The sequence below is a fragment of the Hoplias malabaricus genome, chromosome 18 (genome assembly GCF_029633855.1).
Source record: "Hoplias malabaricus isolate fHopMal1 chromosome 18, fHopMal1.hap1, whole genome shotgun sequence".
Classification (NCBI taxonomy): Eukaryota; Metazoa; Chordata; class Actinopteri; order Characiformes; family Erythrinidae; genus Hoplias; species Hoplias malabaricus.
In genome coordinates, this window is record NC_089817.1 from 29,146,925 (window position 1) to 29,174,378 (window position 27,454).

A 27,454-nucleotide genomic window follows, 5' to 3' on the forward strand; every position below is an offset into this window, starting at 1 on the left:
TCCTGTCTGCATTGCCCTGTTACACTGTGGCGGCTTGGCTGCTGGAGTACTGGGATGGCAAATTTGCAGCTGTTCTGCCTGAGAGCCCCCCCAGGCTCTGTTATCTGAAACCCATTGGCCACTCCCACTCCCCCCCCCCCCCCCCCCCCCCACACACCTCTCTATCTCACAAACAGAGAGAGAGAGAGTGAGAGAGAGAGAGAGAGAGAGAGAGAGAGAGAGGACTCTCAACCAACAGGAGGCAAACATTTTCCCGCCGAAAATCCTAAAGAAAGCCATATGAGGTCCGAGAAGGGGGAAGGGTGTGAAGCACTGGCATGAACATGTTGTTCCCTAATTCCCTTCCACAACACTGAGCTGCAGTTTGGGAAAAGGGAAATTATCTGGGTCAAAAAGCCAATGTTTACAGTCAACGAAGAAATTCTGACTTTCATTATAAGTTTTAAATATTTTCTTTCTTAATTGTTATTACCACGTAACTATATACAGCACTGTGCAGAAGCCTTAGGCACCTAAGACAATGATATATATTTAAACCAATGCCTTCTCAGCGGCGTGGCGCTTGTATAAAGTTATATATAATCACAGTAAATAAACAAGTAATAACGTAAAACAAATAAGAAATATAAGATCTTTTTTTTCTATAAAGTAGTAGGTGAGAGTAGTTTGAAGAACGTTTTGTTCAGATTCTCTTTGATTGTATGAACTTGTTAAATCAACAACAAACATTATTTAAAATCACTATTTATTCACTATTCACTAAAACTAGGTACTGGGTGTTGACCTCAAAAAAATACGGATTCCACGGATTTAAAAGTTAAACCAACAGAGTGTCAGAGTTTACTGTTCACAGTGTACTACAGTAAGTAACGTAAACGTTTTAGGGACCTGCAATTATGAGATTTAAAAAACTATTTATCTGAGCAGTAAGTGTTTGTTTGCTAAAAACAAACAAACAAACAACAAATAATGCCCAACATTAGATACGATGTATATAAAACCAAATAACATTATTCCAGTGAGTGTGATATTCTGTGTGTGAAAGTGTTGGTTTAACTTTTTCCAAATCTCTCCTGGTGGCAGTCCATATTATTTGAGGTTAAAGCATGTAATTCTTGCTTTCTCTCTTAAACCAGCTATTTTCAGCGTCTTATGCATTCGAAATCCTGTCTACCATAGAAACAGATGGAAAATCTCTGCTCACACCAAAAACGTAAGCCATAATCTTGTCCATTGCATCAACATTTTTGATGATCAGCTACATTTTGTTTATTTAAATTTTTTTTTTCAACATATTGCTTGCTTTAAACCAAGGAATATGTCTAGATCATGACAAAAGTGTGGATTATTTTGAGAAATAGTTTTTGAGTTGGGGAGACTGGGATTGGGTTTACTTGGCAAAGGCAAATGAAGCACCAACCCCCCACTTGTCCTAAATGTAAATCAAAAGCCTGCTAAAACTAGAGCTAGCATCCGATTAAAGAAAAAAAAAAAGAAAGAAAAAAAAGAGAAAGAAACAGCGCCACCAACATCATCCAGAAAGCCAGAGAATAACATGGCAGCAGGTGGAACAGTGGAACATGACATTTGAGGGAATTTTTTTTCTCTTCTTCCCAGATCTGGTCACAACCATGAAGCCGGTCGCCATGTTGATTTTTTGTATTTTTCTTACAACAGCTGTCCCTAATGTTTTTCTGGTTCTTTAAATCAGAAACATGCACACACACACACACCAACACACACACACACACACACGTCTTGGCAATGTTATATCAACTTAATTCACAATTTCAAAAATGTCACACATATTGTATTTCTGACATTGTGGGCTGCTTAAGGGTGCATAAAAAAAGTGTGGATAAATACAAATTCTTTAATCACAGAGACCCCACAATGTCAAAAGCATCCACATTCCCTCAGTGTCCTTAACACACGTGATCCCGCTTATCACAAAGTACAACTACTTGCAGGTACATGTTTTAAAATGGACCTTCAAAGTGATGGATTTTATGTGTTTTAATATATGGTGGGGTTTTCTACATTTTACAATAAAGGAACGTTTTTAAAACGGCTCAGAACACCTGGGAAAGACACAAAATGTAATTTTGTAATCAAAAACTATTTTGAATTTTCCATTTTTCCCCTCTCTACACATTCAAAGCAAACATTTTTGACAAAAGCTCCAATTTCTGTAAAATGTAAAAACAATATTTTGTTCAAAAACAACTGTCCCCTCATTCTGAGGTAAATAAGTCCCCACGAATATAGGAATACACTCACAGACAGGTACTCTTTTGAAAACGAGCCTGAAACATCACGTTTTTATAAGCTTTATAACTTGTTTTAAAGCTTCTTAAGGATTCGATGAAGTATGTTGATCATTAAACACTGTGTACAGTGCTAAAGTTAGTAAGCTTAATCCACCTCTGATGCACGAAACGGTTTAAATTTGCCTTTTTTCCTGTCCTCACACATTCGCCTCATTGCCGAAACAAATAACGCTCGGTGGATTGACAGGCGGAGCAGCCAATCGGATGGCGATGCTTTGATTTGAAATCGTTGTTGTGGGGGCCGATAGCCAATCATCGGGCTGAGGGGGCGGGACGGTAGGCGGTTATAACGTCCTGGTGCTAGAATGAATTGAATAGAGAAGGGGGTGGGAGAGGGAGGGGGAATCCAATCCGGTTTGAGCTAGTTTTTGTGTCGCTAGAAACGTTACTGTGTGTGTGTGTGTGCGAGTGTGTATGTGCGAACCTTTTAGCTCTGTCTTTAGCTTTGTCGTTATTAAGCGCAACCGTTTTTAACTTGTTTTTTTTCCTCTATTTTTTTTTACTTTTTAATAACTCCTCGGAGCTTAATTTGCTTCGTTGACAAAAGAAGAAAAACAACACACGCAAAAAGCAGTAGCAGTCATGCCTAAGAGGAGCAAAGTAAGTAGCATATTTGATTTGTTGCAGTAGGATTTTGCAAAGTGCATGAGTGCTTTAAGTCTGCATACAGATGTGCTGCACTTCTGCATTTCCGAAAGCAGAATTAGACCGTCGTATATGTGCAGTGTTGTGATTTGTGGCTGCAGAGATTTCTCCCGCTTCGCCGTGAGTTTGCCTTTCTCCTTTTACTTTCTGTTTGTTCGTAAAATTGTGTCGAAGTATGGTCTATAGGTAGCTTTTATGTCCACAAATGTGACGTTTTGCGAAACGGTTGGTTTCAAAACCTTACAATTTCCCAGTCCACCTTAAATGCTGCAGTGGTTCCATTCTGGCGCCCTGCGATTGTATTGGCAACTGCTGCAGCGTTTAAGGTGGAACGGAAAATTCGAGCCCAACATTTCAGCCCCATACAAATGTATGAAGTAACACGGGGTGCCAGACAAAGGGGAGGAACTAAAAACAAGCATGGACTCGGGCTGTTTATCATGAATAACAGATTTTAGTTATATTATATATTCACTTATACGTAAGGTTATGTTTTTAGGAGTGTTTTGGGTTGTTTTTAGCCGTTGTACATGAAACGAACGCCTGAAAAAACGTCGGTTGTACTTTTCGCGCTCTTTTTACGCCTTTAAAGCTTATTAATTTTATACGTGAATATTTACTTGTGGTTTTAAGGTTGACATGAATGTATTAAACATTGTAAAAACGTGTTTGTTGGCGTCGTGCAAACGTGAGGTCAAGTAATGGCGATTTGTTTCGACTGTTCCAGTGTATTCTCTCTCTCTCTAGCTCTGTGTCTCTCTCCCTCTATCTCTTCTGCCCTTATTATGGGGGCTGGTGTTTTGGGAAAATGGGCGCAAAAAAAGAAGTCCTTCCAGTCGCAGGGCAGATTTTCAGGGCCTGGATAGATCTTTCATTTATATCTGATGATTGTGTGTGTTTGGAGGGGGGCGGGGCGCCCAATACAGGCCATGGCAAGCATGTTTTTAGATGAAGAGAAGGGGGGAGGGGAAGTACTGTGACTTAAAAAAAAAAAAAAAAAAAACACAAACAGGCACCAGATGTAGGAATTAACATGTTGTTAAACGCATTCGTATTTATGATGATTTTATAAGTACATATATTTTTAAATATATCCACTTTCTACTTGAAATCACTAACCAGAAGACTTTTATTTTGCAGGCGAACAATGACACTGAAGCCAGTGAGGTAAGATGCCTCCCATTGGAGAACAGTGCTTACATGCTTTAAAGTCATAAACTTGTTTGTGGATTTATTTATATATATATATTTACTCATTCTTTTTCTATTTTTGTCTCCAGCCAAAAAGGAGATCAGCGAGACTGGTGAATGTGAGTAGGAAATAAGGATATTACAAAATCACTTACAAAGTTGTGCAAATTTCACTCAAAGTTCTGTTCCTTTTTTTAAATGATTATTTTATTACATTTTTTAGAAACCTGCTCCTCCAAAGGCAGAGCCCAAGCCAAAAGTGAAGGTAAAGTATCTTTACTCGTAAATCACTAATATAGTTATTTAATTGAGGTATTTACACTTATATAACGATATACTTGGTTTGTATCTGTTTATTGTTATATATATTTTAAGTATTTTGATTTGAGTATATCATAAACTCCATTTAGTTTAAATCAGATACATTTTACATTCATTTAATAACTAATTTTCAAAAAACAACACATGAGAATGAATCTGCTTTAACGTTAAATAATGTTATTAACTATTTATTACTGTGCTATTTGCAGAAGGCACCTGCCAAGCCCAAGAAAACTAAGGAGGCTGAGAAGCCCAAGGAGGAGGAAAAGAAAGAGGAAGTCCCCGCTGAGAACGGCGAGGCAAAACCTGAGGATGAGGTGCCGTGTGTTTACTGAGACTTTACAAAATGCCTACATTGTACACTATCCTACATTTCGCTGAAATGTTATTAACACTGTATTCGCGCGGCTTGTTTTCCCAGGCACCAGCAACGGAAAAGTCGGAGGAGAAGGAAGACAAGGCAGAATAACAGTGCTCCGCTGCCATCTCTCACCAGTGCTCCCTGTACCTCTTTTCTTGTACAATTCAGGGGAATATTTTTATCTACTATTTTCTAAAGGCAGGTTTTTTAGTAGTTTGATTGTAGAGACACATTTTTTATGAAAGAAAAGCTACATTTTGAGAGGGATTTCATCACATCCCACATTTTTACATCTATCTCCAGAACAGTTATTGTCATTGAAAAATGTCAGTTACTTCTTTTTTTTTTCCCCCTTTCTTCTTTTTATTCCTTTTTCCGTTCAAAGCGGGAGGGAGTGGGTGCAAATTGTGACTGTTCACATACTGACGGACAAATTTTTCAAACTTTTCCTGAAAGACTAACATTCCATTGGCTCTATGAGGGATATTTTTCTCTTGTTTTTCCCTTTTATTTTTGTAACCTGTAATGTATGTGTGCGTGTCGGGGAGGGGGCTGTGAGTTACTCATTGTTTTATTGTTTATAATGAAAAAGATTACTTGTAGGATGTTTGTAAGATGTGCTCCATATGTTAAATCTTGTACCGATGCAGTTTCCTTTAACCCTTCTGCTTAATAAACCTATTCTCTAGTACTGGAGTTTTCCATGTCAGGCCTGTGCATTGTGTGTATTGGTTTTATTTTATATATATTTTATTTTGTTTTTCTTTTCTTAGTCTCTCCTGTGATAGCTCCACCTTAGACTTGTTTAGCGGATGTGGAACAAGAAAAACATTTTTTTGACTTTATATGCAGTGTGTAATGGTACATTGTCTGGATGGTAAAATGGAACATCATTAAAAGTTACTTTAAAACTTTGCGGCGCTAAAAAAAAAAAAATCATGGTCCCTTTTTCAGGGCCGTCAGATGATCAAGTGTAAAATCCTTTGAACTGTACAGCACTCATACCAGCAGTAGCAATATTCTTGTGCAAGTACAAATGTACAGTTTCTTTTTGATCATTGTTTATAGATGTATCTCTGTGTATTGTTTGGTTAAGACAAGCCAATAAAAATTGGTTGTGACACTTGTTTTCACTTTCTAATGTTTTCCCACTTTGTTAGGAAATTAAAACCTTTTAAAAGAGCTGCAGGTAGAGGCTCAGTTTAGACTCAACACGTGGTTTACACCTTGAGGTTCAACTTTTTAATTCGGGCCACATTTTAATTGTTTATCTCTTAATGCTATGGATCTTAAAAACATCATAAATTCCACAGTTCTGGCACCTATTCCTTAAATTGAGTATGTTACAGATAAAAGGTAGGTGTCACCACATATTAAGAGTGGTTAATATCTACCTATTTTAATGAGATGCCCGTTATGATTTTGTCATGAAATATAAAGTACGATTATTCATATGTTTCAGTTTATCACGTGATTCTAAATGATTATGAGTTATTAGTTTCACACCACTGGATTTCTGAGCTCCTGAAGAAGACATTCCTATATTAAATAACACTTGGTTGTGTAGGCCTTGTCATGTTGACTGGCAAGAGGAAGAGTGTTCTGTGCTGCGCTGAGTGGATCAGACACAGCAGTGTTGATCAAGAACTCAGGGATGACTAAGAAACGGCAGCAACTGATCCCTTACTTTACACAGACATTGTGAAAATAAAAACAATTTAAAGTCCAAAATTACTAATACGTCAAGACTTCCAAGTTTAATTGACTGTGTGTTTAAGCGGAAAGATATACTTTCAATGAAAGTGAACGTTGAGAGATGTTCCCTAAGATTTAGACAATGTTTCAGACTGCTACATTATGTTTGTACATTTAAAAGTTACAGTTGATAGAGAAATTAAAGTGCAACTGTACGTAAACCAGCAAATATCACCACATGAATACATTTGGAAGGTGTAAAATGCCAGTGAGGGCATCTTTTTCTAGTACGATACAACAGCATACGGTTACTGTGTTATTACATTGTAATAAGAAGATCAAAACATGACACCTGGAGGCTTATGCTACATGAACACAGTAGGAATCCGTGAACAGCTGACTCACCTTTGTTCTTGACGTATGTTGCCACAGTGATTGCATCTTATCTGATAGTTTGGTGTGTGGCAGGACGTGACTAAAAAGAATATTACCTGAGGAAATTTTAAACACTAATAGGTCAGGTTAATACCTGAATTATAAGATAAAATGTTTTAGATTAGACTCCATGTAGAGTTTATAAATGATTAAAATTCAGATAAAATGTATAAAAAATGTATAATAACAAAAAAAAAGCACACATTTTTTTTACTATATAGTGTATTTTTTTATGTTCACAAATATGGTAATGATTGAAAATTCAGACATTACTGAAATTGTATAAGTCATATTCTATAATCATCAAACTCTAGAAAACATTTCAGGATCACGGTGGGTGCTCCATTTTGTGTTTGTTAATTATATACACATTTAAGACAGTGTCAGCAATTTTTATGATTTTATTAAACAATAAATAAAAGCTTTCTTATATTCAGTGCCAAACAAAATCAACAGCAAACAACATTACTATTAGCAATGCTACAATTCCTATTGATAATACTGCTAATAATAATAATATATTTAATTATCAAGAGTTAGTGAGCTAAATGATACATCTGTTGCGGGTAATTTAAAATCTTATGTCTAAAGTATTTCTGAAGATATATTTCTGAGTTTATAAGGTAAGGCACAAGTCTATTGCACAGGTGAGTTACATAGCTAACATGGAGGCGGTTACAGAACACTTCAGCCCAAAAAGGCCTAAATATTAAACATTTTAAGCGAGATAAATACATGTAAAATACGTCATTTATGTTTTATGAGACTTAATGTCGACTGGTAGCTAAATCCATCTCAAACGACGTGTTTTTAATTTTTACGCAATTTTGTGTAGAGACTTTTATTCTATATTCAGAGAAAACCTACGGGGAAGACCCGCTCCATATTCTTTCAAAGCGGTTTGTCAGATCCGCACAAAATGTTGAAGCACATTTTAAATGTAAAATGTTCCCATCTTTCCTCAGACATCCGTTAGATTTATCTTTAGGGGAAGCAGCAGTGTTGTGAGAGATTAGATTATTAATGTTGCCTAAAGAACACCCAGTCGTCCCTAAATATGGCAAGCAATGTGTAACAAGTAACGTATTTCGGCATTTATTTATTAGGAAATTATATTTGACGCCTTAAGAGATATTTGCTGGGGTGTTTTCGACTGAGGCGACGGTTTTTGAAGCGTCATTAACACGTATTCCCTTAAGGGGGTTTTCAAAATATCGACAACATTGTTTTTAAACGGGTTACGACCTCGTCCCCTGCTGGAGAACCGTCAAATGGCCGCGACAATAAAAGGACAGCTACAGGGAAAGGGTGGTGTTTTGTTTTTTACTTGGAAACATGGAAAATGGATTCCTGGAGTTAGTTTTACGCCTGTAGGGTTTATTTGGAGTCAGAGCACAGCACTCCTGTCCGATTTAAGGTGGTTCAATAGAAAGTTTTCGTTTAAAACGACCCTACAGCGCCCCCTGTCATCTGGTTTGTGGAATAACACACCAGTCTGATAAAATTTTTGATTGATATTCAAAAATATCCCCTTACAATGACAGAATTTTGCTTGCTATAGGTGCAGTATATTAACATAAACAAATAGAATCTGAACACACATTTCATAACCCCATTGTTTTCTCTGAAATGGATGTACTTTAATTTACCAGTTATATTCTGAATTTAAAAATGGTGTTCAGCCCTCATTTAAAGTCTTAATTTCCATCCCTTCTCTTCAGCCTCACATCAAGAGTAACACCACTGAAATAATTACAAGAGACGCAGGGAAAGTTCAGAATGCTGCACGTTTAAAGCAACAAACAGAAAACGTAGCATTGATAATTTTTCTACGTTTTATGGCTCACATATTACAGGCAATGGAGCTTAAACGCAGCCAAAAATTTGATTGATTGAGCTCATCCCTTATGGTGCACAATACTCTCACCTCATGTCCAGAGCTGTTCCCTTCATGGTGTTGAGGCAGTGGTTTCTCAAAGATAAACAGGTGAGTTTCTATTTTTGCCAAATCACGTGCCGTACACAGTACAGTAAAATGCGTTTTGTTTGAAGAGGACTTCTTTCCCCCTCAGAAATTAAGTGCTTCTACTTGAGTAACATTCCCATGTTCACCACCTATATTCAGCACATTTACACAACTTATTTCCATTTAAATTAAGTCCTTCCTTTCTGCAAAGTACCAGGGATATTTTTGATACTAATAAACTTTAAACACAACGAACAGCTTCATCTCCGTAGAGGAAAGAAAGTGTAAAAACCTTCTTACATGTGTATTGTCTCTATTTAACTTTGAATTCATGTGAATGGACTTTGTTGTTTTTCAGGAATGCTGCAGAAGACCCCTACAATTGAAGATGTTTAAAATCTGGTGCTGGACGTTGGGACAGGTGTTTGAGGTTTGGTAAAGCGTACACTGTAAAAACAATTCTTGTAAATTTTACAGTAAAATACTGTAGCAGAGTTCCCAGGCATTTACCGTATTTTTACAGGAACACTACTGTATTTCAAATTTACAGCATATTACTGTAATTGAATAATACAATAATTTACTGTAAATACTGTGATTTACAGTAAAATACTGCAGCAGGCTTGCTGTAAATTTACAGCAATTTTTTACAGTGTAGTACAGTTTTTACAGTGTTTTTACAGCCTCACCGTGTGGTATGATGAAAGTTAAGCTTCACCTGTGTGTGATGAAACTTCAGCTAGTTGCTATGTACCTGTAAATGTATCATAACTGAAGACACCTGAAGCCTTTATGAGTAAAATGTTAAGTCTTAAAATTAGGATTTTGTACTGAAATTCTCTTACATTCCACCACATTATCAGGATTTAATTCAGGAATTTAACCCCAAATTAAGATAAACCCTCACTAACAGGCTACAGCTAATGCACTTTCAGTGTCTACCAATCATTTACAACATATCTTCAGTAGCAGTATGTGTTTGTAGGACCTTCGAACCTTCCCAAAGAAACTGCCCCCAAAAAAATGTCCAACTGCAAGAATTTACCTGAACAGCATACACCCCATTACCATTCAAAACCAATAAATAAAGACAAGTCTGGTCTTTTTTGTTGTTGTTTATTTAACTATACAAAAGTCTTTAACATCTCAAGAGGAGCCTGTAATAAAAGAAGAAATAGAAAGGTGATTAGATGAAGGACAACTTTTGTGCACACTGCAGTTGAATAGTTTGTGGTAGTGCAATAACCGTCACCTGATTACGCCTCCTTCTCTGGTGCAGCCTCATCAGTGCCCTTGGTGTTACGTGTGTAGATCACCTGAGCCCTGTGCTTAGACACCAGCTTGATCATACCTTCAGGAAAGAGAAGAGAATCACCACATGCTGCTGCACTCATTTCGTAAGTAAATCCCAGGCAGAAGCCAGCGTTACATTGTCCTTTTGCAAGAAAAGTACTTAATATTGAGGCTGGAATTGAGATTAGACAGCTGCTATTTAAAATACACTATTTGTTAAGGTTAAAGGTTAATGCTGATAAATTGAAAATATAAAGTTTACCAAAAGGCACATTGTTAGTCACTATTTGCAAAATCAATCAAATTAAGAAACACAATTTATTGTAATCCCCTATTACAAAATATGGGAAGTCTATGCTGAATGATAGTGGGATGTTTACTCCAAGCATTACATCAATTTCTTAAGTGATTCATTTCTTTAAATCTCAAGCAACCCAAGACCTTCAGCGTTGAGACGCATCCTCAGGTTTTTCAGCAACTCTACCTTTGCTGAGCAGTTCTAGGAGGGCAGCCCTGGCCAGCGAGCCTCTGATCTTCAGCCTCTCCGACACGACGGCAGGTGTGATGAGCTTGTAGTTAGGGACTTCTTTGTACAGTTTGTCATATGTGGCCTTGTCGAAGAGGACCAAGTTGTTGAGCTTGTCCCTCACCTTTCCTTTGGACCACTTCTACTCAAAGAAAAAAAGAGAATGATAATAAAACAAGGGATTATTTAGAGATAATGTGAGACATTAAGTCATTCGGACTGCACGGTACTAAACAAAGTCTTCCTAGACTTTCTTTAAGTCTATGTAACATCAGCAATGTGTTGGAAATGACAATGAAGCAAATACCTTCTTCTTAGCCTTGCCTCCAGACTTGTTGACTGGGTCCTTGTCCTTTTTGGACTTGCCCGAGTCTTTCTTCTGTTTGCTATCCTTGGGCGGCTGCAGGGGGGGAACCATACATTAAACAGTTGAAGATGTTGTGGGACTCTGTAATATTTAACTAGACTCAACCCAAACAAATGAGAACATTCACTGTCCTGAAAACTAGCCATATAGATAAACGTGTACAAAAAGGACAAGACAAATTGCCCAAAAACATATGTACTATCCTCTAAGCCTTTATATTCGTGTTAGAAAAAGACCCTAGATTAAAAACAGATGGAATCCATGCTTAAATCCACCCTTTAATGCGAACAGAACACGTTAAAAACTACTAAGGCTAACGTTATACAAATGCAGTAATTTAACGTAATGCTCTCTCTATTTTTTTATTTAAACATGTATTCATTTAAATGTAGTTGTGTTAACCTTTGTGCTTGTACACAACATTTAACGTACACATTAACTGCTTTAGATTAAGTGCTAACAGGCTCAATTTTAACAGTACGTTTGCTTTACACGCAAAAAGATACACGTATGAGCTAACCCTCACTTTAAAATGGCATAATTAAATATAATGATCTTCAACATTTCAGTTAAGACTGTACGCGGGGTATTATATATATATAAAAAACACATTTATAGCAAAATTCAGGCCAAATGACGTTACTGAAGAGACTGGGCCTCCAACACGCTGCAGACACACGGATAGCTTCGCGCTAACTACGCTCCAACGCCACAAAATACACAAATAAACCCAAAAATAACAGCGGTATGCCAGGTTTTTTGTTCCGTTATGATCATATATAGCCTAATCGACTACACCCGCTCGGTTAAAGTCAGTAGTTAAAGGTTTAAATTAGTGTTTTCGGTAGAAAGAGCAGGTCTCCGGGTCTCACCATGCTGAAGCTCGGAGAGAGAAAGGAAGGAGAACCTAATCACTCCCCGATTTGGCTCTGCGATTTGGTTTCTTCGGCGTGTATCCCTCCGCGGACGCCGGAACGACAGTGACCTCTACAGGCTCAGTGCGGATTCATCAACTAGTTCCCTCGCATTATTAAGGCCACAAGTGATTTACTCGCCTCAGCAGCTTTCAATTCAAATTCATGGGTCATGAAATAAATACAAACAAATCATAATATTTTATTTCTGGCGAATTAAAATATATATATACATTTCCATATTTACCTGTCATTCCCTCATTTACATAAATTGGGGTGACCAGATCTGAGATGAGGGCGGCACGGTGGCGCAGCAGGTAGGTGTCGCAGTCACACAGCTCCAGGGGCCTGGAGGTTGTGGGTTCGATTCCCGCTCCGGGTGACTGTCTGCGAGGAGTTGGTGTGTTCTCCCCGTGTCCGCGTGGGTTTCCTCCGGGTGCTCCGGTTTCCTCCCACAGTCCAAAAACACACGTTGCAGGTGGATTGGTGACTCGAAAGTGTCCATAGGTGTGAGTGAATGTGTGTGTGTGTCTGTGTTGCCCTGTGAAGGACTGGCGTCCCCTCCAGGGTGTATTCCCGCCTTGCGCCCGATGATTCCAGGTGGGCTCTGGACCCCCCGCGACCCTGAATTGGATAAGCGGTTACAGGATAATGGATGGATGGATGGAGATCTGAGATGGTGAAAAAGAGGACACGTCTCAGGGGGGGGTATGCTTAGCTGAACCTATGTGTGCTTTTAGGTCTTTTACACCTTTATTTGCTACACAAAACATGGGAATTTCATTTTAATTCATCCGAGAATTTACATTTCCGTTTCGGGATAGCTGCTCGAGATGAGGGTAGGTACATGAGCTTTGTCTGAAGTAAACAAGGACTACTGCCGCGCACTGACCAATTAAATGTTTACAGAGAAAGTTATCGACCAATAACGGTAGCTCTACAGTCAGACCGTCCAATCAGAAGATTTTAGGCTACTTCACCACGCCCCCTTCTCACTCAAGCGAACCAATCGGAGTAGGGGAGGGCGGGACTAGTTTGTGAAGGAAACTTCTCGAAGTTCTATGTAAGCTCTAGAAAAACAAAATCCCAGACGTTTGTGAAATTCCCCCCGGACATTTTTTAAGTCTAAAAAAGAGGATATGTCCGGGTAAAAGAGCACGTCTGGTCACCCTAGTAATAATGGCATTTGAGAGGATGAGGGAGAACCCAGTAAACAATTAGCCATTGATTCAACATTGAAATAATGTAATGACTGTCGTCTAATCAACGTTCTCTTAAGGTTGAAAAGACGACTATTAGACGTATTTTGGACGTCCATTGACGTTATTAATTGGTCCCGAAATAAATTACTTATATAAAACGCATTTTGGACGTCCACTGACATTATCGATTGGTCACCACTTAACTAACTTATTAAGATGGATTTTGGACGTCCATTGACATTTAAAATATGTCCTTGACGGACAGACTACTTTTAGACCTGTTTTGAACATCCAGAGACATTCCTTGTTTACTGGGAATACAGTACACAGAAAATGTAGGATATGAACAAAAACAAAATTCAACTGAAATACAAGATGGATGCCTAAAAAAACAGTTCTTTGTTAGAAGCACAAGCCAGTGTAATATATTTTAATAAAACAGAATCAGTAAAACCTCATATCCATTATTTAGTCACTCAGTGGAGTCTCTACTTTTGCCTTTTTCATTGCCTTTCATCTTCACCAATTGGACTTTGAGAAGACTGCAAATGCTCAGGGAGGACATTTGGGACACGGTTCTGCATGGCCTCCCATCACAAGACTCACTGTAATACGTGTAGAACCCTATAGAGACCAGCAGAGTGTAAAATATTTCATAGTTTTCTGTACCTATATGAAGGTAAAACGTAAAATAAATGGTATTTTCAAAACTCTAAATAAGATCTAAATAAAACCTTGCCCCTTCATTTTAGTTCAAGCCTAGGTCCATGTCTAAGAAAACCAGCCTGAATTAACAATATCAAATGTAATTTATGCTCAATGTAATAAGGGCATGTTTATGTAATTATTATCTTTCTGTGAGATTTTATTTAAAATACCAAATGTGATCCGACATTTTGCTTCCAAAGGCATACATCACACAAACTCAGTTGCGAAATCAGTTTAATTAGAGAATAAAAACAACAGTTAAACACATACAGTACAGTATTTGTGCGTCACTGAACTATTAAGATGTTATTTTGATGATTTTGTAGTTTCACAATTAAAATGCCTTCATCTTAATTACAGCTAATGAGAGAAATGAAGAGATGCTAGTCATGAGATTTAAAGTTAATAAACACAAGTATTATCCAGTTGTTGTGAAACCTGAATTAAATATCTATAAATGAGGAGAAAGGAAACACATTTCTGAAAGTCGACATTCGTTTTAGTTTAAAAACAACGATTTAAAGAACTCTACACTGAGTGTTCAAAAACATACACAGTCCATATTTGAGATTTCTACCCTGATGCTGACCACAGTGAGGGACATTAAGGAACATTTAGCAGTTAAAGTGCACATTTTCATATATTCATTCCTTAATTTTATTTCTACAATGTAATTTTTATTTGTGGCCATGACTGCGTAATTCTGTACGTTCTGGAAGCAAATTAAGATACCAGCCCCACCCCCAACCAACCAACCAATCAAACATGCCTCTGATTTTACAGGCAGTGAGGGGACGATGTGTAAATTCTAGCACAAATTAAGGAATAACAGCCACAAATAAATAAAAAAGATATGAATGATCGCACCAAAAAGAGAACGTTTCTAAATAATGGGAACAGATTAAGAAGAAGTTGTGGCCACAAATTATACAAACATTGCTCAAACTGCTGGATCTCTATGGAGCCACAGTTTCTTTGTGCAGTATTAGTTTGTACTGAATAAGGAATGTGCAAATAATGTGAAGTAAATCTACTCTCTACAGTGAACACGTAGCTTTCCTACACAGAAGGTCATTAATGCAATAACTGTAAAGCAGCACAGTGTGTTTTTAAGTGAGGACGATGATGATGAAGGACATACGAGAGTCTGGTAACTCATTTCTAGGCATAATACTTTGACCTGCAAATAACGTATGGCTTCACAGTCCAGAACCTCTAAGACTCTAGGAACGTAACTCATCTTAACTAGAGCTGCACGATATCATTGTATTCATTAATATTGTGATAATAGCCTTTGCAATACTGTTAGCTCTGTGAATCAGTGCGCTGAAAAATACACATCTGAAGAATGACTGTATTCTGGTCTGAAATAATACAGACAAATGTGAAACTATGGCTTATTATAGTATTGTGTTTACATCACATTAAATCAAACTACTGTGCCGACTTTATTATCACCGCCTCTTATTTCTGTCGACCTGTGCCAACAGTTTATGAATTTCTAGATGATATTTCTTCAGTGAAAAGCTGGTGAATGCGTAATGAAAGTGCTTGGAGTGGATTTTCATAGCAATCCCATGTTTAAAGGAGCAGTTAGGCATTTTCTCCACTGAATCCTCTTCACATTTATAATGTGTCACAATATTCTGACACGCTGTGTACTAAGATTCTGTGTGGACCCGCTGTATGGAGCCTAAACTGGTTCATTCAGGGACGAAATAACACTTTGGTTCATGCGAGATGCATTAAAACAAATATAAATCTGGGTAGCTACTTTCAGGGGTAAAAACAGCTGATTGCTCCCTTAATACACTGACGACACAAACACCAAGTGTGAGCTGTGTTTCTCAGAGCAGAGTTCAAGGTAAAGGCCACAGACGTGGCTGAGTTGTCACATTCTCGGGGGTCAGTCCATCTTTTCGTGGAGGTCAGTCTGTCTTTCTGTGCGCTCTGTCCATTTTCGTCCTCATGTTACGCAGCAGGAAGAAGCAAACCGTGGTGAGAGAACAGGCGACCTCTGCTACCCAGAAGGCTGTGTCCCAGCTGTAGCGATTAGCGATGGTGCTGAATGGCAGACCGGCGAGGAAAGCACCAACTGCATCACAAACATTACAGGATTGAAAATGAAGTATGATGCTTTGCTACACAATGTAGCAGCTGTCTGTATTTATATTTAAAAAAGACAAAAACAAATGTGCACTGGGATTACAGATAACAATCTCATTTCTTTACCTGATAATCAAAGATGGCACTAGTCACACGATGCTACACCACTACACTTTTACACAACATCACTGAAGCGTAACACAGTTTGAGTAAAGACATGACGGTCTAAACTTTTACAACAGCTAACAGATGCCGAGAGAGAGAGAGAGAGAGAGAGAGAGAGCAAGACAGAAAGAGAGAGAGAAAGAAATAGAGAGAGAGAAAGAGAGAGAGAGAGAATGAGAGAGAGAGAAAGAGCGAGAGAAAGAGAGAGAGAGAAAGAGCGAGACAGAGAGAGAGAGAATGAGAGAGATAGAAAGACAGAGAGAGAGAGAAAGAGAGAGAGAAAGAGAGCGAGAGAAAGAGAAAGAGAGCGAGACAGAGAGAGAGAATGAGAGAGATAGAAAGACAGAGAGAGAGAGAAAGAGAGAGAGAAAGAGAGCGAGAGAAAGAGAAAGAGAGCGAGACAGAGAGAGAGAATGAGAGAGATAGAAAGAGAGAGAGAGAGCGAGAGAGAGAGAGAGAGAATGAGATCATACTCTCATGGCCACAGATGGCTGAGGCATGGCCAGCACCTGGGGGCCTTAATGAATATCTGTTTATTTAGATACAACGGTATCATAAGGCATCATCCAGATGAACAAGTGTAGAAAATACATCAATGCAGATTGAAACTTGCATTAGAATCACATTTCAGCCATTCAACCATTGTTCAAATTTGGAGGCTTACCGTTGGCCATGAGCGCTACAATTGCATGTGATGTTCCACAGTAGTTGGAGGGGGCGCTCTCGTTTGCGATGACCCCAAACAATGCAATGGGGCCATACGATGAGAATCCAAACGCGGCACCGAGTGTTAAGATCCAGATCTGGGGAGAAAGGCAGAGGGTATGGTTTAGTTCTGTGAGATTTAAAGAAATTTAAATAAATATGTAGAGAAATTTAAGTAAAATATGACCATTTCAAAGATTATCTAACCTCTTTCTCAGAAAAACCGGTCAGGACAGAGAAGGGGTGGAGAGCAATGACCCACAGAGGATCTTCCTAAAAAAACGGGTAATAAAACATGAGCAGTAAGGAGCATGGTCCGTGGCCAAAGTGAAAAACCTATTTGTCATTATCTGTAACCCTTATCCATTCCTACCTGGAATCAAAGGGTGTAAGGCGGGAACACACCCTGGGGGTGGGGGGGGGGACTTCGCAGGGTGACACACACTCACACATTCACACCTACGAACACTTTTGGGTCTCCAATCCACCTACAAATGTCTGATTTTGGACTGTGGGAGAAAACCGGAGCACCCGGAGGAAACCCACACGGACACAGGGAGAACACATCAAACTCCTCACAGACAGTCACCCGGAGGAAACCCACACAGACACAGGGAGAACACACCACACTCCTCACAGACAGTCACCTGGAGGAAACCCACGCAGACACAGGGAGAACACACCACACTCCTCACAGACAGTCACCCAGAGGAAACCCACGCAGACACAGGGAGAACACACCACACTCCTCACAGACAGTCACCCGGAGGAAACCCACGCAGACACAGGGAGAACACACCACACTCCTCACAGACAGTCACCCGGAGGAAACCCACGCAGACACAGGGAGAACACACCACACTCCTCACAGACAGTCACCCGGAGGAAACCCACGCAGACACAGGGAGAACACACCACGCTCCTCACAGTCAGTCACCCGGAGGAAACCCACACAGACACAGGGAGAACACACCACACTCCTCACAGACAGTCACCCGGAGGAAACCCACGCAGACACAGGGAGAACACACCACACTCCTCACAGACAGTCACCCGGAGGAAACCCACGCAGACACAGGGAGAACACACCACACTCCTCACAGACAGTCACCCGGAGGAAACCCACGCAGACACAGAGAGAACACACCACACTCCTGACAGACAGTCACCCAGAGGAAACCCACAGACATACAGGGAGAACACACCACACTGTTTACCTTTGGGACTTCCGCTGTGACAGTGACTCTGAAGAGATACATAGACACGGCCATTCCTGCCATCATGGTCAACAGGAGGCCGTGCCGAGGGTTGCCGTGTGTACTCAGACCGTGCTGCACAAAAGTAATTGGATGTTTAAGTCAATGAGGTTCAGTGGGATGTTCGGCTATGTTTACATAGAAGATTCATATTATAGATAGATAGATAGAGAAAGAGAGAGAGAGAGAGAGAGAGAGAGAGAAAGAGAGAGAGAGAGAGAGAGATGGATAGATATATCTATGTTATTTTTGTGTAGAAAATGAGGAAATGGACATGTTTACTCACTCGTGCCACTGCTCTGTCAGAGAGGAAGCCTGCTGCAATGCTGCCGGCAAAACCTCCGATCTCTAGAGCACTCATATATGTACTGCCTACAGGGACATGGACCATAACACCATAAACAGCACCTCTCATTTACATTACAGTGCAATACTCAATTAAAGGAGAATCAAAATAGAATATCACGAGGGGACAGAGGGTGTTAGTTCAATACAGTGGGCTAAAAATAGTATCAATATTCAGAGGCTTAAGCATCAATATATTATTAATTACTTATTAATACTTTAACAAGTATAAATCCCTAACTGCATGTATGTTTTGTTCCACAAGGTGGCGATGTTTCATTGCGTTTAAGTGGATTACAGAAGTTGTGTGAAAGCAGATTAACACTGAGAGAGCCACGTAGTTATGGCCTCTGGACTTACCCATCATTGCAGACTGGCCTTTCTCCTGCATGAGGTACAGCTGTCCCCAGTCAGTGCAGGCGATCTTCACTCCAAACACCACCAGATACCCAACAGAGAGAACCCACAGATACGGGGACAGCAGGAACTCTCCCAGAGTGCTCTCATCATTCGGGGCTTTTGGGAGACAATGGACAAGTGACTGTAAACGCGTGAACTCGCAGCCTAAAAGTGACACAGCTGTTTACCAGCACTAAACACACTCACAGTGTCATGTCAGAATGGTCTACCATCCAATTAATATTTGGACAGGAATAGTTCAGATGTCAGGGACTTCCAAGTGATGAAAGTGATAGAGTTCATACAAAGCACAACAACCGATATAGGCTGTGATTATAGATCTGATCATTTTAGTATCATATTTGTTCTATGATACTACAATATTTATTCGTTTTCTATACTTTTTGCATTTTTTTAAATAATTTTTACTATTTTCATTCATTCATTCATTATCTGTAACCCTTATCCAGTTCAGGGTCGTGGTGGGTCCAGAGTCTACCTGGAATCATTTGGCGCAAGGCGGGAATACACCCTGGAGGGGGCGCCATTCCTTCACAGGGCAACACACACTCACACCTACGGACACTTTTGAGTTGCCAATCCACCTACCAACGTGTGTTTTTGGACTGTGGGAGGAAACCGGAGCACCCGGAGGAAACCCACGCAGACACAGGGACATCACACCACACTCCTCACAGACAGTCACCAGGAGGAAACCCACGCAGACACAGAGAGAACACACCACACTCCTCAAAGACAGTCACCCAGAGGAAACCCACGCAGACACAGAGAGAACACACCACATTCCTCAAAGACAGTCACCCAGAGGAAACCCACGTGGACACAGGGAGAACACACAACACTCCTGAAAGACAGTCACCCAGAGGAAACCCACGCGGACACAGGGAGAACACACCACACTCCTCACAGACAGTCACCCGGAGCAGGAATCGAACCCACAACCTCCAGGTCCCTGGATCTGTGTGACTGCGACACCTACCTGCTGCACCTCCATGCCACCACTTTTACTATATCACATTTCTTAAATTAGATCTCAGTGTGTGTCGCCCTGTGAAGGAATGGCGCCCCCTCTGGGGTGTGTTCCCACCTTGTGCCCAGTGATTCTGAGTAGGCCCCGGACCCACCGCAACCCTGAACTAATAATAATTCCAATAAAAACTAACTTATAAAGCAGCCAAGGAGAGAGATCTCCACTTAGGGTTTCCAATAAAGTGGCCAACGAGTGACAGATTTTTTTAAAACTCCTTACTGTTTTTGTTGCCCTTGCCCTTCTTGCTCCCAGGCTGAATGCTGGCAAGGCCGACATCACAGGGATCGTTCTTGACCAGCAGAGCGCAGATGAAAGCGAAGCCCATGCAGATGACCCCGGACATGGACGTGATGGTCCTCCAGCTGTAGTGCTCGGCCAGGATGGTGGTGATGATGGGACCCAGGCTCCCGGCCACGTTCATGCTGCAGGACAGAACAGCCCACCAGGTCCCAAACTGGGATGGCTCGAACCACTAAGAAGTAGATTAGAGACAGGGATTTGATGAAGCCTTATATATACACACAGTATGGACCAGTGGCGGAAGCTGGTCTTTCAAGGAGGGGAAGCTCAATTTCGGCCTACATCATAAAATGTGTCGGTTTATTTATACGTAAATTCTACCCTCCGTTCCTTTTCAAGAAAATGATCTGTGACCCTGTCGTACCAACAAGGCGTCTTTTCCAGGGACTTGACTAGTGTCCTCTCAATGGCCAGCAGAGCTAGGCTTAAACGGCCTTGGCCCATGTGAAGTGTGTCCGCCTGTGAGTGCTTTGTGATGGTGGAGGGACTCAGCAGCACCCGCTGGACAGAAACTGCGATAGAAGTCAGAAAGAGTGATAGAAGTCAGTCTCCAAACACAAGCAGCTACAAAAAACCCACCAGAAATAGAAGCTCGATTTATCGCTAGTCGTTTTTAACAAAGAAAATGCCGCTAAGAGGTTTAAGAAAGTCTCTGGTTCAACGCAGAACAGAATGAAAATGTAATGCCCCCACGGATTTTTACACCAAAGGATCGCTGATTCGCTCATTTCGCTGTCAATCAAAAAGGGATTCAGCCTCAGACAGATCATCCAATCATCATGCAGAAGCTGAGCGTCCGGGCCAGCCGAGGCCAGCCCACTGCCCCATAGACCCCCAGAGACCCTGAGCGTCCTCACTGTTTAAAGCACTGTGAATCTGTGGGAAAGCCGTGTCTTTACCAGTGATTAGAAGCTGATTCTGAACAAAAGTTGAGAGTGTTGTAGTGCATATTTATTCAATGACATGTACACACAACAGTATATATTTGAAAACTTATTTTTTGACATTTTAGGGGAAGCTGAGCTTCCCTTGCAGTCTTAGAGCAATCGCCTCTGGTATGGACACATAAACATTAGTGAGGTCAGGCACTGATGTTGGACGATTATTTCTGGATCACAAACACCACTTCAGCTAATCCCAAAGGTACTGGATGGTCCTCCATAGACTCCAGAGTACACAGTTCAACTGCTCCATAGCCCAGTGCCTTTGGCACTTGGGTCTTTATTGTGAGAAGAGTGATTTGTTTTTGTTGTGGTGCCCACATTTCTCAGCTCTGTGTGTTGCATGTGTGGGACTGTTTTAAAAGCCCCTCGGCATGTTATTCCCTTTGAATACCATTCTCTGTAACACAACACCTCTCAAATTACAGCACCTATTTATTCTCTCTCACTGATGTCCACTGTGTAAAGGTTACAACACAGTCATATTAGGAAAAAGAGTCAGATGCAACATTCTGATAAGGCCCTGCCTCCCTAGTTACTCTTTCTACGTCTATTAAACTTTCAGACATGGTCTAGCGGGCTCTGTAACACTTGTACTAACTGACATAAGGTTTCAGGAGGACAAAGACACATTTAGAAATGTTTTCATTCGTTAGAAAGAGGAAAGAACATTTAGAGAACGCACATTAGACTCATTCACATAATTTCACATCACCTACAATCCTTGTCCCCCTTAGTTCAGGGCTAGAAGGTCACAGGGGAAATGACCACATTGATGCTGCTGACCATTCCTGTAATGAAGCCAAACTGTGAAAGACAGGTGCACACAGGCAGTCGTGTTCATGGCAAAGGAACAAGGACGTGTGAAAATGCCTTTCTCTGTCAGTGGTGAACTGTGCCGAGAGTCACTGACACTAAAAATAAAAAATTATATATATATATATACATATATAAGCCTTTTTTAGGGATGTGACAATTTCTTGATTAAAAAAATATTACATTAAATGTACCCTGGAAATTAACTGCCAAAACTTACTTCTGTCCTTAATAATAATAATAATAATAATAATAATAATAATATATTTTCAATACTAGTACTACTACTTTAATTTATTAGCAGCAGTGATACTAAGCAGTTCAAGCCTTAGTAGGGCATTTAAACATCAGTCTTGCAAGAAATCACATATCTAAACAATATTCAAGTATTTCTAGGGTGACCAGATCTGAGATGGTGAAAATGGGGGGTGGACGACTACTGACGTGCAGACTGACCAATTAAATGTTTACAGAGAAGGTTATCGACCAATAACGGTAGCTCTACAGTCAGACCGTCCAATCAGAAGATTTTAGGCTACTTCACCACGCCCCCTTCTCACTCAAGCGAACCAATCGGAGTAGGGGAGGGCGGGACTAGTTTGTGAACGAACCTTCTCGAAGTTCTATGTAAGCTCTAGAAAAACAAAATCCCGGACGTTTGTGAAATTCCGCTCTGACATTTTTTAAGTCTTAAAAAGAGGACATGTCCGGGTAAAAGAGGACGTCTAGTCACCCTAAGTATCTCTAACAGTGTTGTAATTCTTTGTGTGCAAAATTGCAGGTAGAACACAACACATTTCCATTTCGCGACGGATATTTCCCTCAGTGTAAAAGTTAGCTTAGCGGTTAGCTTCCTTTTCTCTGAGGGGAAAATCTACCACCATTGTAATCCTTATATGTAAAGTACGGATACCAACACAGGACAAACGTAATGTCATTGTGAACCTCTCAAAACCACTGAATGTGGTCGCTACTGTCTCGCAGGGGAGGGGGGGCGGCACGGTGGTGCAGCAGGTAGTGTCACAGCTCCAGGGACCTGGAGGTTGTGGGTTCGATTCCCGCTCAGGGTGACCCTCTGTGAGGAGTGCGGTGTGTTCTCTCTGTGTCTGCGTGGGTTTCCTCCAGGTGACTGTCTGTGAGGAGTGTGGTGTGTTCTCCCTGTGTCCGCGTGGGTTTCCTATGGGTGCTCCGGTTTCCTCCCACAGTCCAAAAACATACGTTGGTAGGTGGATTGGCGACTCAAAAAAAGTGTGTGTGTGCCTGTAAAGGACTTGCGCCCAGTGATTCCAGGTAGGCTCTGGACCCCCCGCGACCCTAAATTGGATAAGCGGTTACAGATAATGGATGGATGGATAATGAATGAAGCAGGGGAGGTGGCTGAAGTTAGGGGGCGCTAATAATCTTAGCAGTATTGGCACCTACTTAAACAAAAGCGTTTTTAATCTAAAACCATATTTTCTTTCAAAGTCAAGCAAGTCTTGGACATTAATCTACACACACATGACTCCTGAAAAATGTAGATTTGAGTGAATAAGGTACTTCTATTTATTTACAGTTAGCTAATATTTTTGATGTTGTATTTACAAGTGGCCGGAACTAGGGGTATCGACGCTATATATGAATATGCACATATTTATTTGCAATTTAAAGTGTTCAAAGATTATATTTGTCTTTAATTGACGTGTTATTGCTCTATGTACAATTTAAATGTTTAAATATTCAAGTAATGTGTATCATCCAAAAAATCATAAGGTTATTTAATTATTAACCAAAACTGATGGCCTACAATCTTTTTACTTCACAGTATGTAAAGAAGCACGTCATGACATTGCCTTGTATCTCATAAACAAGACCCTGAGACATCGGGGACCCCTCCACTTGTGGCTGTGGTAGGCTCTCACCCCCTACCTGGAGCAACCCTGCCATCTTTTTCTGGGTAATATCCTTGTTATTCCTATTCCACATTAAGATAATAAGCCCTTACCTTCCGCAGCACTTTGCCGCATGGTGGCCAAGCGAATCCCTGTCCGAGTCCATTCAGAAACCAGAGTCCAGTCAAAACCATCACTGTGGAGGACCAGGAGAACAGGATGCTTATCCCCCCGACGATGAAGAGTCCAGCAGAGAAGAACAAACGAGCGCTGAGCTGGTCAGACAGAACTCCACTCACAAACTTACTGACCGCATACGCCAGCGTCTGACTGCTGGTGATCAGACCTGAGAAACAGATGCAGCAACATTCTACATCAATACACTCAATGGAGAAAAATGTGTGGACACCTGGTCATGCAGAGTTTCTTTTTGACTTCCCATTTCTTCTGAGGGTTTTGGAAGATTGTTGAGCGAATTTGATGGAATGCAACAAGAACATAAGTGGTTTCAGGGAATGATACTGGACGATGAGTTATTGGCTGGAGCTCCATCACATCAGAGAACCGAGGGCTTTATAACCTTCAAGACAACACTTTAAGCATGGTGACCTAAGGTGCTACGTCGTTCCATTTCACGTTTTTCGGTGGAGGTTGTGCCTCTTGTGTGTGCACTGGGGATTCTGTGGATGCTTTGGAAGGCTACAGTGATTCATTTGCTTCCTGACAGTTCTGAGCAGCACAACATTTATTCGTTTCCCCAGCTCTGCTACAGACACAAAGACATGAAAAAGACAGTTCCGTGAGAATGTCCGGGCCTCAACTACCGCAAATTGAGCCTGCAATCATACGTTAACATGTTTATAATGTGACATCAGAACCGCAGTGAGTTTAAAATCCATATGTGGACAATATTGACTGTGGAGTGAATATTACAAATGGCATCAATGCAAGAGTCTTGACAGATTTAGAGCTGTAACAGCACTAGCACTTGAATGATAACACACCGGCTACAACACACAAGACACAAACACCTTCTTGTTTACCTTGTGGCAGTATTAGCCTTAAACAATTGACATTAAATGGCAAGTGCGTGCAGAGGCAGAAAGACAAACACATAACATGTGGAATACAGCTACAGCCATTAGAGATTAATGCTACATGATGTTTCCTGACCACACTTTCTAGATTTCTCAATTAATTAATCAATATTGAGTGACTAAATAATGCATATGAGGTTTTACTGATTCTGCTTTATTAAAATATATTACACTGGCTTATGCTTCTAACAAAGAACTGCTATTTTTTGTAGGCATCCATCTGTGTACTGTATTCTCCCTCACCCTCTCAAATGCCATTATAACATTCATTTATTTTTATGTACCAGTCTTTCCCCATTTTCCATCTTCTCTTTTGTTTTTGGTTACTGTAGCTTTAAGATATATGCAAATTACATCAGTTCTGATTGGCGATTCTGATGGAAACACTGTTAATAAAGGGTTAATAAATTATTTACAATTATTTTATGGTCTAAATCGTCTTGTACTGTATTTCTTTTTTGTCCTGAGTGTCACTCACCAAGCTCTTCTTTATCCAGCTTGATCTCCTCCATGACAGAGGGCATCAGAAAAGAGAAGGTCTTCCTGTTGAAGTAATAAAGCACATATCCCAAAAACATCGAGAAGACAATGACAGCGCGGTAATATCCGTAACCTGTGGCCCCCATCTTATCTGTTTAAAAGATGAGGAGAAAGGAAAAAAGAAAGAAGGAATAGAAACCCAGAAGTGCTGCCAAATAAAAAAATAAACAGCTGCCAAACTTGGCGTGAAGCTTCTCCTCTGTCCAGCAACAAACTGGACTTAGGGAAAGGGAGCTTTCAGTGGGTGCTGACAGGAGGCAATCCTCTGCCAGCTGAGCCTCAGCATTTAATGTAGAAGCATTAAGCAAATCTGGACGATTCAATCAAAACTTTGAGCAGGACATGGAGCTTATCAGATGACTCCCGTGGGTTCCTCTGGTTCCTTATGTCACTAAACCAATGGTCATGTCTCGTGTTTATCCCTTATGGGCAGTTTCTCTCTGAAGAACCTGAAAGACATTAAATATGTGGCATTTTGTTATTACACAGGCGTCAAAATGTGATACAAAAAAAAATTCCTCATAAAAGTCAAGGGCTTACAAAGTCTTATCTGGATATTAACAAAGCACCAAAGAAAATATATCACCCTCAGCAGCCAGCTAAAACAAGCCCTGCTTCAAATGTCCAGCTATGTGACACTGGACAGAAGCCTTCAGAGCCTTCACAGCAACAGCTATGGAAGACAATGCAGAACTAAAGGCAGTGCACATGGTTTTACTGTTTAAAAGCACACTTAAAGAAAGGTAAAGTCCACCTATATTATAAAACTCCCTGAGCTAGCATCTGAACAAAGTCTGTTTACAGTGAAGGTGATAGGAAACACCCGAGGAGTTATTACATAAAATGGGAAAAGAATATGCTGTAATTTCTGAGATAAGATGATGGTTAGCCAAAGCATTAAAATGGCCACAGAGTTTCTAAGCTCATTGTCCATGCGCTTTGTACTTCTACAGTTTAAGAATATAGCCCATCTGTTGCTGTGTATATTTTCATAAAACCCTTTCACCCCATACTTCACTAGTCAGGGCCCCGTAAGTCCCCCACAGAGGACGTTTAACAGCAGGTGGTGGATCATTCTTAGCGACACTGATGCGGTGGTAGTGGTGCATGGGTATGACTGGATCAGGCACAGCAGTGCTGCTGGAGTTTTCAAAATATAAATCTGTATCACTGCTTTCCTGAGAATGAGGATAATCCACCACCCAAATCACACCTGCTCTGTGGTGGTCCCTAAGAGATCCTTACCATTGAAGAACAGGGTGAAGTCAAAAAACAGAGTACAGATGAACTACACTTTGTAATTTCCTGCAAATAAAAGCTATATTTAAATAGCTTTGTTACAAAATCTGGCATATTTTTGTGATATTGGCGACGTCTGGTCCCTGTCCCCATCTGAATCTGTGAGGATCTTTGCAAGTTCACGTTAAACCACTTAATTATGACTTTGTTTACATCTTGTTTACATTGAAATATGGGGAAATCGGAAACTCGATGACATGCCCCTGCCGATGTCGCATGCCCTTGAGCTTGGAAAGGCAGAGTTTTGAGATCCTTTACGCGCATAACTCGAAACAAAACGCTACAAACCGAATTTTTCATCCCTTTAAAATTAGAAATGAAGGATTTGAGGCTTTTATCACATCCCTGGTCTGACTGAGGTTTTGGGGTTTTGAGCGGATTGAGGTCAGAAACACCACAACAACCGAAGAAGCGCGCTTCATTGGCCACACAACCATTAAGTTGTTTATAATATGCATTCTGTGCGTTTGGAGCATTTAAACACCTGCAAATAACCAGTATTCAGGGACAAAAATAGACATATAAAAGCCCTAAAATCATGTTTTAGCTGCAAGTATCAGAGAATGAACTGTACCTCGATGTGTCCGGGAGTGCTATCCGATTGGCTGT

At 40.5% G+C, this 27,454-nt stretch overlaps 3 protein-coding genes and 1 long non-coding RNA gene across 4 annotated transcripts; 2 read left to right on the forward strand and 2 right to left on the reverse strand.

Moving 5' to 3' along the window:
* The first annotated feature begins 2,679 nt into the window (after positions 1–2,679).
* On the forward strand, positions 2,680–5,162 carry hmgn1b (high mobility group nucleosome binding domain 1b). Its single transcript, XM_066651285.1, has 6 exons — positions 2,680–2,930; positions 4,116–4,142; positions 4,256–4,285; positions 4,390–4,431; positions 4,697–4,804; positions 4,909–5,162. The coding sequence occupies exons 1-6, from the start codon at positions 2,913–2,915 to the stop codon at positions 4,954–4,956; spliced, it is 273 nt and encodes a 90-aa protein (XP_066507382.1). The 5' UTR covers positions 2,680–2,912; the 3' UTR covers positions 4,957–5,162.
* Positions 5,163–10,040: 4,878 nt separating this feature from the next.
* On the reverse strand, positions 10,041–12,062 carry rps25 (ribosomal protein S25). Its single transcript, XM_066651437.1, has 5 exons — positions 12,003–12,062; positions 11,071–11,163; positions 10,722–10,905; positions 10,197–10,295; positions 10,041–10,101 (listed from the first exon to the last, which is right to left on the reverse strand). The coding sequence occupies exons 1-4, from the start codon at positions 12,003–12,005 to the stop codon at positions 10,201–10,203; spliced, it is 375 nt and encodes a 124-aa protein (XP_066507534.1). The 5' UTR covers positions 12,006–12,062; the 3' UTR covers positions 10,041–10,101; positions 10,197–10,200.
* A 2,125-nt stretch (positions 12,063–14,187) lies between these two features.
* slc37a4b (solute carrier family 37 member 4b) lies at positions 14,188–27,443 on the reverse strand. Its single transcript, XM_066651793.1, has 10 exons — positions 27,420–27,443; positions 25,485–25,995; positions 24,023–24,255; positions 20,201–20,453; positions 18,892–19,047; positions 18,473–18,558; positions 18,148–18,261; positions 17,138–17,203; positions 16,890–17,028; positions 14,188–16,049 (listed from the first exon to the last, which is right to left on the reverse strand). Exons 2-10 carry the CDS (start codon positions 25,630–25,632, stop codon positions 15,883–15,885), a joined length of 1,362 nt encoding a protein of 453 aa, XP_066507890.1. The 5' UTR covers positions 25,633–25,995; positions 27,420–27,443; the 3' UTR covers positions 14,188–15,882.
* Positions 22,688–25,400, forward strand: LOC136675300 (uncharacterized). The gene is made up of 3 exons (XR_010796159.1): positions 22,688–22,749; positions 23,843–23,927; positions 24,032–25,400. It is a non-coding gene; the product is annotated as an uncharacterized lncRNA (long non-coding RNA).
* Positions 27,444–27,454: the final 11 nt, after the last annotated feature.